We start from the raw sequence: 12,695 nt of genomic DNA on the forward strand, positions 1-12,695 counted from the left end.
CTTTGGATTGTTTTGAAAAGTTAGTTAAAAGCTAATTTTTTAGATTTTTTTTTTTGTGAAAAAATATATAAAAAAATAAAGAGATAATATGATCTAAAATAAATTAAAAATTAAAATTGATTTTTAATCATGTACCGAAATTAAATCCGCGTGCCTTCTTCATACCTTAATATATTTGTCCAACGAAAATCAGCCTGTTTATCTTCTTGGAGGAGATCGATATAAACGCGTTGGGATGTTCTTATCTTTAATTCCAATTGGAAAAAGGAGTGATAGTAAAGAAAAGAAAAAAACTTCAAAAATTTTAAATTCCACCAAATGGATGAGCTCAAAGACCTGCAAGTCATTGGTTGTTGCAACTTGCAGCACTCTAACGCGTTAGATTGTTATATAAATAAAATCTAAGCTAAGGCTACTTCAATTCCCCAACCTTTTCTTCTCCAACATATCATCATTAGAGTCACACATTGAGAGATATGGAACTCCAACACTTTAGCCACCATCATCCCTTAATCCTCTCCGATGAGAGAATTGAGAACGAAATCGATTGCGACGCTTGCGACGAACCCATCACTGGTTTAACCTACAGTTGCATTCTCTGCAAATTTAATCTCCACAAATGGTGCTCCGAGCTGCCTCGACAACTTCACATCCCCCCACTTCACCCGCACACTCTCACCCTCTCCCCAGAAACATTTTTAAACGAATTCCTCTGTAGCTTTTGTCACAGAAATGATTTCGGATTCAGATACAATTGTTCTACAGAGTTTTGCCAATTCAATCTCCATGTCCAGTGTGCTTCATTACCAGACCCGAACCATGCATTTCAGTTTCATGATCAAAAAACTTACCGGCTTGTTTCCTCAGTCTCTACCAATTTCGATCAAATTGACAGTGTTAGTATTAACTACGATGAGCCTTCGGAAAAGACCACTCGTCTAATGGAACATTTGAGCCGAATAACACAACACAGATCCAAACCGTTTGGAGACGAAGATAGTCCTCTCTGCTATGTTTGTGGCGAACCTTGCAGAGGCCCTACCCTTCAAAGCTTCGATGACAATGACAACAAGACCTACCTCCATGTCAGGTGTGCACTCTTGCCACTCACTATAGATAAGAAATCGCGCCATAGGCATCAATTCACGCTCGTGCCACCGATTCAAGAAGATGACAATTCAGTTGAGTTTTATTGTGACATTTGTGAGCAAGAAAGAGACCCGAGAAAGTACTGGGTCTATTGCTGCGATTGCAAACCTAATCTTGTTTGTCATATAAGTTGTGCCAACACTGAGTTAACCCCACCTGTAAATGTCTTCTCTTCATGTGCTTTGTATGTGAATGTGATAAAAAGGATTAAGGAAATTAGGTGGGAGATTATTGTAAGTTCATTGAATAACGTGTCACGATCTCTAAAGGTAGGAGAAGAATTTCTTTCCAAGAAAAAGGTTTTTTTGGAAATGAAGGAAGTGAGGTTGACGGAGCGAGAGAAGGAGAAAGACATGAAACTGTCGGAATTGGAACATCGTTGTCACCGCCATCCCTTAAGACTCTTTAATGAAGACAAGAATGAAGCCATTCTTTGCAATGGATGCCAACAACCAATCTCAGGTTTGACATACACTTGCTTCAATATATCTCAATCACTTTCATAAACCATATAAAATATACAATCAATAATTTTAAATTTTTACTCAGTATTAACATTTGCAAGGAAATCTCAGGTTTGACATACATTTGCAACAAATGCAAGTTTTATCTTCACAAATCATGTGCTGAATTACCCTATGAAATTCGGCACATGCTTCACCAGGAGCACCCCCTCTCCCTCACAGCACAAGAACACGAGTTCAAATGCAGGGTCTGTGATTTTGATTGTACCGGATTGTCCTTTTGCTGTGAAATTTGTGGATTTGAAGTCGAATTACAGTGTGCTTCAATACATGATGAGTACAATCATGAAGGCCATGAGCACGTGCTCTCTTTAATCCGCTACAAGCGTCACAAAAATCTAGTATTACCTGTCAAAATCCAAGGGAAAGAAAAGGTAAGATCTGGGTACGAACCGCCTTGTAATGCCTGCGGTGATCCTTGTGAAGGCCTCGCATTTGAATGTTTTGGCTGCAAATTCCAACTCCACATCAAATGTGCCACAGCACCGCCATCTACTAAACTCAAATGCCACAGGCATTCCTTAGTACTGACCTATTCCGTGGTAGAAAATCCAGAAGAAGAGTATGTCTGTGACGCATGTGAGACAGATAGAAAACCGAACCTCTGGGCCTATAAGTGTGCAGAAGGGTGTGATTTTGTTGCCCATGTACGTTGCTGGAACCTACCATAATCATCCACTAACATTTACATCACAGCCAGAGGAAATTGAAGATTTATTCTGTATTTGTCATTTATGTTGGTTTGCTTTGTTTGTTTTACAATGAAATTTGTTGTTTAGTTTAAATAGAATGAATATCTCGTGTATTTTACATAGTATGTATGTGCTGTATAGTTTTCTGGGATTTGAATGAAACTCCACCAGATCAATAAAACAGTAACACGAGATCATTACAGTTGACAAATATTTACACTTACGCTTATTCTACTCCATAAAAGGACCAATGCTAAAAACTTGTAGATCTAATTGATGTCTATACTATCAAATAAGTGATGACAACCAAAATACTAAATTCATATCCTAAACCTTAGTTGTTGCTGCACAAATTATATAAGAGCGAAAGTACTAGACATGATTAGCTGAACTTTGAACCATTTGCCACCCAAAACTAGAGAACTACAATGTAATACTAACGAAAATTTGATTCTAATTCAACTTACCATTTCATTGATCAAGAATACAATTTATACTGTTTACAATTCAGTTACAGAAATAATCTAACTCTAGTAAATCCTAATCAATTTGAGTTACATCTAACTATCTGAGTTACATCTCTAACAAACAAAGAATAGTTACAACAAACATCAAGCCTTGATCCCTCCATACGTGACTTAAGCTTGAGTTGCATTTGTTGAATTGATGAGTTGATGCTTGAGTGTGAGTTGCACTTGAAGCCATCGCATGAGCCTCAACCTTGCCATGCTCTATGTATTCTCATCAGGCCCCCTCAAGCTCAAGGGAGGAGAATGGACCATGAGCTTGTCATGAAGAAATTGAAACTGAGAAACAGGTAGTGGGAAACCTGCTTGGAAGCTACCCTCTCTTGAATGTAATGATAATCAACAACAATATATTTGGACCTAGCATGGAAAACTGGATTTGCTAACAAAGAGATAGCAGAGAGGTTATCACACCATAGGATAGGACAAGGATGGAAAACCTTTAAATCAATGAGAAGCATCTAAAGCCAACTTACTTCGACTGCAGCTTAAACCAAGGCTCTATACTCAGGCTCAATGGAAGACCTTGAGACTGTGGGCTATTTTTTAGCAGAACAAGAAATAAGATTCGGACCCAAAAATACACAATAACCAGTGTGGATCTTCTATCAATAAAACTCCCAACCCAAATTGAGTCAGAAAATGCATGGAGTTCGAGAGGACCTGGGATGAAAGAAAAACCTTGATGAACTGTTCCTTTCAAATATCTTAACAAACGTTTGACAGACGCATAATCAGTTTCAGAAGGATTTTGCATAGATAAACAAGCATAATTGACAACAAAAGCAATGTATGGCCTAATGATGGTGAGATACTGAAGAGTTCCAACCACACTCCTATACAAGGAGAGCTGAGAAAAATGGACTATTAGTAGAGGAAGTGGTGGAAGGTTTCATAAACATAGGAGAAGCACAAGGCTTACAATCTGACATGCCAGCCTTAGCAAGGATCTCAAGACCATATTTAAATTGAGATAAGAAATACGTTGAAGAGGAATGATTAACAGAGATACTTAGAAAATAATTGATATGACCCAATTCTTTCATTGAAAATGTAGAGTGCATATGAGCAATGAGAGAGGCAATGTGAGAAGAACTATTGCATGTTAAGAGAATGTCATCCACATAGGCAAGCAACACAGTAATTGTAATGGATGTCTGCTGAATAAAAAGAGAAGAATCGGAGGCACTAATGACCAAACCATTTGATAGAAGAAATGTAGAAAAGGTCGAATACCATGCACGAGGTACATATTTTAAATCATATAAAGCCTTAGTCAACTTGCATACAAACTGAGGATTGGTCTTATCAAAAAAACATGGATATTGAGTCATGTGGACTTCTTCTTCCAAGACACCATGTAAGAAAGAATTGGAGATATTATAAGCTATTTAATAGGCTAATCAAAATGGAGGGTTAAATAGAACGAAATGCAAATGGTAGGTTGTTTGCAACAGGGCTAAAGGTTTCATAGTAGTTAAGGCCTTCTTCTTGAAGATAACCCGTAGCAACCAAACAAGCGTTATGCCTTGCAATAGTATCATCTGAATTTCTTTTGAGACAAGAAAATCCATTTACACCCTATTGCTTATTTGCTAGGAGGAAAATGCATTAATGTCCAAGTAGATTGGTGTTGAAGAGCTTGAAACTCTTTATTCATGGCTGCAGTCCAAGTTGAGGAAAGAGTAACCTCCTTATAAGTGTGAGGCTTAATGAGATCCAAAGACAAAGGATTTGACATAGTAGATAAAGTAAGATGTTTGGCCTTGGACCTTGTAACCATAGGGTGTTGATTAACAGTAGGGTTAGACTTAGGAGTAGTAGAAGGCAAATAGTAATGGTGGGAATCGATATAAACAAAATCAATAGGAATGGGAGCAAACTTATTGTCAATAGGAGAGACATTAGACAGAGCACTAGGTTACAGCTGAGGTGGATTATGCATAGGCTGCAACTAAGGAGACAATGGCAAGACATTAATCTGAGGCAGAATAGACTGAGCAGGCTGTGACAAGTCATGCGATGGTGACAAAATAGGGACTGAGCAATAAACTGAAGCATAAAAGTATACGTTGCAACAGATGGAACACATGACTGAGTGTCAAAAGAAGAAGACCAAAAAAAATTATAGAGAGTAGAAGAAGAATGTGAAAGATTATGTGGAGGAAGAGAAGAAAAAGGAAAGGAGGTTTTGTGAAAGATAACGTGTCTACTAATATAAAATTTCCCTGAGACTGGATCAAGCCATTTTTAGCCTTTAGTAGATGGGATATAACCAAGAAAGATACAAGCAAAAGATCTAGGCTGCAATTTGTGAGATACATAGGGCTTCAACCAAAGAAAACAAAGACAACCAAAAGGTTTAAGAAATTGTAATCAAGTAATTGATGGAACAAATTTTCAAAAAAAGACTGATCTTAAAGTTTGGAGATAGGCAATCTACTAATAAGGAAGAAAAAAGTGGCCACAACATCAAACCAATAGGCCAGCGGCACACAAGATTGATGCAAGAAAGCAATGGTTGTTTCAATGATATGTCTATGTTTCCTTTTAGCCACCTCATTTTGTGGAGTTGTATAAGGACAAGCCAGTTGATGTTCTATATCATGAGTGCGAAGAAAAGTTTGAAATTGATTTCCTAAGTACTCTGTTCCATTATCAGTTATCAGAATTTTTAGAGGAACTTCAAATTGATTTCCAACAAAGGACTTAAACTCCATGAATTTACCAAACACTTCACTTTTATAGTGTAAGGGATATAACCAAGTGAACTTACTATATTCATCAACAAACAACACATAGTACTTGTAAGAAAAAGTAGAAGAAGAATACTAAAATGGTCTCCACACATCACTATGTATAAAAGAAAAGGGCTTATTTGCAGTAGTAAAAGACAAACCAAATGGTAACCTATGACCTTTGGCCATACAATAGTGATTATATGGAATAGAAGAGCTTTTTGAATAGTTAGGCAAGTTCAATTTATTACAAACTACATGAAGCTTATGAGCAGGTGTATGACCTAATCTAGAGTGCCAATCAACAGAAGAAGCACTGGTAGTACTGATACAAGCTTTCGGAAAAGTGTGAATGCCAAGGAAGAACATCATGAAGATGATAGAGTCCATTTGTGTTGGAGCTTTGATAGAGAATAGACTTATCATGCTCGTCTTGAATACAAAATCCATTAGAATCAAAAGTAATACAACAATTATCTAAGACAAATTTGTGAACCAAAATAAGATTTGATGAGATTTATGGAACACGAAGAAGATTTTTAAGAGCAAAGGAATGAGAGGGAGTATGAAGAATACCATTCTCTTTGTGTTGGATATGAAAGGAATTTTTATCACCAATAACGACCTATTCTATCCCTTGATAAGGATGATGGGCTTGTAGGTTGGTCAAGTCATGAATGACATGACTTGTAGCTTCAAAGTCAAGAAACCAATTCTCATAAGGAGATGAGGCAAACGCAATATATGCCTTGTTTTGAAAATCAGAGGAAGCATTAGAAGTTTTGGAAGACTGAGATTCATATGAATAATCCATTTTCTACCGGTAATTGAGAGCAATATGATTATTCTTTCCACTGATCTAATAAATGACAAAGGTGTTGTTGTTATTGAAATTATCAGATCTACCTTTTCTTGCTCTTTGAAAATATTTGCCCCTGTTATCATTTCTTCCTCCTCTATGAGAATTAGGTGGACCAAAGGAAGAATTTCGATAACCAGATAGATTATGAGAATTAGGCTTGAAAGATGATTGATGATATCCTTGATTTGATGTAGTGTAAGCAACATGCAAGTTAGATGACTAGTGACGAGATGACTCAATGTGTATTGCTTCAGAACATAGCAAATATGAAAGTATTTCCATAGAAACTGCTTAGATTTTGCACGAATTGTAGTTTTAAAGGCATTGTATTTAGCCGGAAGGCCATTAAGAGTCAAGAGGACAAGATCCTCATCACCAACTGGTGATCCAGCCATGGTCAATTAATCTGAGATTGTCTTGATCTGTGAAACATAATCGTCCATCTATCTTGATGTCTTCACAACACAATGAAGCTTATTTTTAAGCTGCTGAATGTATGGTCTATAGACAAGAATGTGAATCTCCTCTTGAGAGTATTCTATACTTCACGACTAGTTTTGCAATGGAAAACTGAAGTAAAGATTAATGGAGAAAGTTACAGTGATGCAACTCAGAAGATATGCATCTACAAGCAACCACTGAGTATATTCTAGATTCACCACATCAGAATTGGTTGAGCTCTTGACGAATTGTGAAGGACAAGCGATTGATCCATCAACATAAAAGATCAAACTAGTTGCTCGAAGGATGTTCTGAAGCTAATTCTTCCAAATGATGAAGTTAGATGCATAGAGCTTGACAGTTATGAAGGAGTTGAGGTTTGAAATCAAAAGTGAGAGATTAGAAGGAAATTAAAACAAAAAGACGTCATTGACGGGCCTTCAAGCTTGCTTGAGCTTTCAAACTTTGATACCATAACAAAAATTTGATTCTAATTCAACTTACAATTTTATTAATCAAAAATACAATTTATACTATTTACAATTCAATTACAATGCTAATCTAACTTTAGTTAATCCTAATCAATCCAAGTTACATGTAATTAACTAAGTTACATCTCTAACAAACAAAAAATAGTTACAACAGACATCAAGCCTTGATCCCTTCACACTTGACTTAAGTTTAAGCTACATTTGTTGAATTACTGAGTTGATGCTTGAGTATGAGTTGCACTTGAAGCCATAGAATGAGCCACAACTTTGCTATACTCTGTATTCTCATCAAATACACTAGACCAGTACTTGTCATTTATATCTAAAGTATATTTCTAATACTTTTAAATGTTTACTAGAATACTTAGTGCTTCAATACAAGTCATATCCTCCAATTGACTATGTGTCAAATTAATGGTGTTTTATTTTAGGACAATTAAATGTCAGTCTGTCAGTGAAAAAAAAATTAAAAAGTAATAAAAAGTTTATAATATTAATTATTATTATTTATATTGTTTTCCACTTTTTAGTAAATACATTTTGCTGACACCATGTCAAAGCATTTCTCCCTTTTATTTTATGGGCCATAGAAGTACATAATTCTTTATTATTGGGCAGATACAGCACCAATGTGGTATTCTTATTGATTCCCAAGAAACAGTAAGTAGGACACAAAATAAGGTATTAAAGCTAAGGAAAACATTATTTTGATTTTTTCACAATACCTCTACATAACTGTTTTGAACTTTATTTTTCCCTTTTGTGAAAATCTCTCTCATAGGGTTTCTTGTGTAGGGGTTCTCTCTTGTCGTTTCCATGAAAGTTTTCCCCCCTCTTGCTAGGAATTTGTTGATATATTGACTTTTTTGTGTAGTATGGAATTCCTAGAGGCTTTGACTTCTCGATTGGTTCTTATAGAAGAGAAGGAAGATACAATCACTGTTGTAGAGGGTCTTACAAAACCTATCGATGACATTGCATGGCTTTGCCTTGTTGGGAAGTTGTTATCGACTAAGTCATTCAGCAATGAGGCTTTGTAGGCTACTATGAAGTTTATTTGGAATCGAGAATGTGGGATGAAAGATAAAAGTTTGGGTGACAACCTTATCCTCTTTCACTTTAACTACATTTTGGATAAGAAAAACGTGTTAATGAATGCTCCATGGTGTTTTGATAAGCATTTTGTTCTATTGGAGGATTTTGATTTGTCCCTTAAGCGCTTTGAGATCGTCTTCTCAAAGGCCACTTTCTGGGTACAAGTGCATGATCTGCCGTTGGGTAGTATGACGAAAGAGGTAGGAAGGCTTATTGGTAACCGATTAGGTAGTCTTGTGGATGTTGAGTTTCAGGCAGGTGGTATGTCTTGGGGTCAGTTTTTGCATATTCATGTGGCTATTGACATATGCAAGCCTTTGCGTAGAGGTCTGATGGTTCGAGTCCCTGACCGCGATGCTGTTTGGGTGGTGTTCAAATATGAGAGGGTACCCAACTTCTGCTATGGTTGTGGTATTCTTGGTCATAGTGATAAGGAATGTGTAAATACTTTGGACAAGCTGTCTGTGGTCACCAAGGTTGGGGCTCAACATAGGCCATGACTTCATATTGAGACGTTTCGAAACAAGGTACGCTTTTCGATGATTAAGCAACTAAGTCTTCGAGTGGTGCTCGTCGACATGGGGTGGTGCATAGTTCATCGTTGCCTTTGGTGGATGAAGTCATTTCCCACAGGATGCCCACTAAGGTATTGTCCACAAATCATGGGAAATAAATTTTGGATAAGATTTTAGAGCCTTCTTTCTTGCCAAAAAAATACGGTGGATGATCGGGTACATTCTATTCAAACTAATTTTACGCAGGAAGTTGGTGATAATGGGCCTTCTCATGGGGCCATTGGGCTTTTTGAGCAAACGGGGCAAGTGATTGGGCCTACCCATACTCAAACGGGGCTTGTAGTCCAGGTTAAAGATTTGGGTGGGTCTGATATTATTATGATAGAACTAGAGGATAACCCAACTGGTAGTGGCCTACGTGCGGGGTCGAATGGGTAGTTGGGTGGCATGAAGGGCTCTAATTTTGATTCCATCACTTTTGCGATTTCTAAGTGTGGTCTAAGTGCAAGAAACAACTACTCTTTCCTCTAGTAGAGGAGACGAAATCAAGGTTAGCCTTGGACGTGGGTGGAAGAAACTAGCTTGATCGTTACTTGAGCAAGTTATGAAATTTGAATCCAGTGTTGGAGATAAAAAGGGTTGTCCTTGTAATGGTAGAGAACTTGAAGTTGGAAGATTGGGGAAGAGAGCTTACTCTGATGTTCTTGCTTTGTTTGATATTTTAATGGTGGAGGTTGATAATCAACCTTGCCGACAACTATAAAAATTTTAAGCTGGAACTACACAGTCAGTTCATTTTCTTTAGTTTTTCCTAAAGAAGGAAAGGCTTGATTTGGTCTTCTTGATGGAAACCAAAACTTCTACTTCATATATTGATTGAATTCAGTGTAAGTTGGGTTTTTTTGGTGCGTTAGCGGTTGATAAAGAAGGATTGGGTAAGGGTCTTGCGTTACTATACAAAGGTGATATACAGGTAACAATTTAGAACTACTATGTGGGTCACATCAATGCTTTTGTTGATTCTTGGTTGGGCGATAGTGAATGGAGGATTACTGACTTTTATGGACATCATGATGCGGCTCGACGTGGTGAATCGTTGCAGTTATTGCAAAGGTTGCATTCAGATTTGGATTTTCCGTGGCTTTGCTTGGGGATTTCAATGAAATCATCTTTGGTCATGAAAAGTCTGGAATGTTGGGCCATGGTTAGACCCAAATGAATAGATTTCAAGATGTAATTCCGAATTGTGATTTTGTTAATATAGGCTATGATGGACCTCCATTTACGTTGTACAATCAAAGATTTAATGGTAGTCTTGTTCACTAAAAAAATTGGAAGATTTTATATTAATCCAAGTGGAGTGGTAGTATGCGCTTTAGGAGTATATCTACTTTCAATAAAGCATTGCTTACTAAGCAAAGTTTGTTCCTCTTACACAATCCTAATACTTTGGTTAGTAAGTTGTTAAAAACTAAATATTTTTCACGAGGTTCGGTGTTGGAGGGTGAGTTGGAAAGCAATCCCCTCCTATACTTGGCGTAGTATCTTGAATGCTCATCCGCTTCTTGAGGCAAGGGTGTGGTGGCACATCAGAAATGGGCATCATGTTCGTATTTGGAAAGATCAATGGGTTCCTCGACCTTATCAATTTAAGCCATTTTCTCTTCCCAGAGCTTTGCATGATGAAGCTTTAGTGGCTTCCTTCATTGTTGATGGTCTCCCCTGTTGGAATAAGAGCATGCTTCGGGACTATTTTCTAGAGTTAGAATATCAGGTAATTGAATCCATTCCTTTACTACCTAGGGGAGGTGTTGATAGATTGGTTTGGCATTACATGAAAAGCAGATTGTTCTCGGTTTGGAGCTCTTATTATTTATAGATGGAAATCATAAGGCGTGGTAGTGCTGCGGCTACGTCTGATGGATCATCCATTGTTACAGCTTTTTGGAAGAAATTGTGGCACTTACAAATTCCTAGCAAGATATAAAAAAAAAAAAAATGGATGGAAAACGTGCCTTAGTTTTGTTTTGGGCTATCGAGTTTGCTGGAGATTTAGGGCTATGACATCTTCGGCTCGAAGGTGAAATGTCTAACTATGTACCTAGTCATTGGAATTGAAAAAAATTGAGTAATACTAGGAATTTTATCTAATACACATTATATGTCTAGTGTGCTATGCTGAATTGTCAAAAAAGGACATTCGATGCCTAAGTCAAACCAAGAATAGAAGATATTGGAAAACATTAGAGTTTTAAGGTTTACATACATGGAACTGTGAGCGAAAAGTGTCTTCGATGCTTTGGTTCCTCTTTCTATAGTGTTTTGCCATCTTTGATCAAAACAATCTATCTTATGACTCATCAAATTTGAACTTATCTGAAACTTATCAAAGTTGTATTCCTATCCAACAATTAGACAAGAGATACCGACCAACTTTCTGTCTGGCCATGGATCGACCAAACATATGAAAGCATTGCTTGCAACTCTTGATGCCAGGACCTTGACTGGTAAAATACCCTGGTTAGTTAGTTCACCTTTCAGTATGCTCAATTTGGCAAGTCACGAGTCATGACTACTCCGACAAGACCAAAAGATTGATCTTTGCTTGGCCTAAATGCGACACGAATCACAGTTGCCTAGATCACAACCTAACAATCTGGCTCAAGCCCTACAGACCTCTCATGTGTCTTTTGAGATAAACATCCTTTCTAGGCCTAGCCCAACTCGATTAATCTAGCTTGTTCAGTCCAATGCAACTAAATCATTATATATACAAATTTTGAACATTGTTTATTTGTATATCATTACTTCTAAAATTATATATGATGATATTAGTAAATAAAGGTTTACTGCTTGAATAAGATAGGGATGGAGATGATAGGTTGGTCTTCCTTCTTGGTATAAACTTACAAACAAATCCTCAAAAGCACTGGTGGATATTTTTTTTCAAACGCCATCCAACTATCTAGTTAGTACTACGATAGAAGGAAATGATAATGCAAAGTTATGGTAGAATAGATAACATACATTCACAATGTGGTTAGATGTTGTCTTTCACAGTTACACTCCATGTGACGAGAATAATTATGTTATCATTTTCCCAATCAAAACTACCATTATTCCAATGGTTAATGCTATAGAATAAGCCATTCTACTAGTTGGCAAAAGTTGCAAGTAGAAGAGACTACCCTATATTACACCACGTGTCATTATTGTTGTAAAGGTAAACTGCGTGCTCTTTTTCAGGTCGAGTAGGCTCTCACTGAACAGCTAACCATTATAATTAGGTCAAATCAAGAGTGGGCCTTGCTAACCAACTTCATGCTTTCCCAACCAGCTCGATAAGGTCATTTATTTAGTCTTCCAAGTTGGATCATTAAGGCCGACTTACATCACTGGCCCAATCTTTTTAACAATTCACTAGGCTAATATGATTAAGAGCTTGTGGCTTGTTAGGCTTCCTAATTGATTTTGAGTGTCACCCTAACTGATTTTGAGTTGATGATACGTATACACACCAATATTGTCGTTTGGATTGATCTTTTATTTTTTTTATTTTTTAAATAATAAAATCAAATCTTTATTCTATTATTTTATATATTTATTTTATGAACAATTTTATATAATTTATCATTTTGTTTACATTTTTTTGGGTTAATTA

General features: G+C 36.8%; 1 protein-coding gene across 1 annotated transcript; it reads left to right on the top strand.

The window, feature by feature from the left end:
* Window positions 1-270: 270 nt before the first annotated feature.
* LOC114315761 (uncharacterized) lies at window positions 271-2,576 on the top strand. The gene is made up of 2 exons (XM_028262361.2): window positions 271-1,611; window positions 1,725-2,576. The coding sequence occupies exons 1-2, from the start codon at window positions 477-479 to the stop codon at window positions 2,342-2,344; spliced, it is 1,755 nt and encodes a 584-aa protein (XP_028118162.2). The 5' UTR covers window positions 271-476; the 3' UTR covers window positions 2,345-2,576.
* The last annotated feature ends 10,119 nt before the right edge of the window (window positions 2,577-12,695 follow it).

This window comes from Camellia sinensis, chromosome 8 (genome assembly GCF_055761805.1).
Source record: "Camellia sinensis isolate YWXY chromosome 8, ASM5576180v1, whole genome shotgun sequence".
In the NCBI taxonomy this organism is placed as follows: Eukaryota; Viridiplantae; Streptophyta; class Magnoliopsida; order Ericales; family Theaceae; genus Camellia; species Camellia sinensis.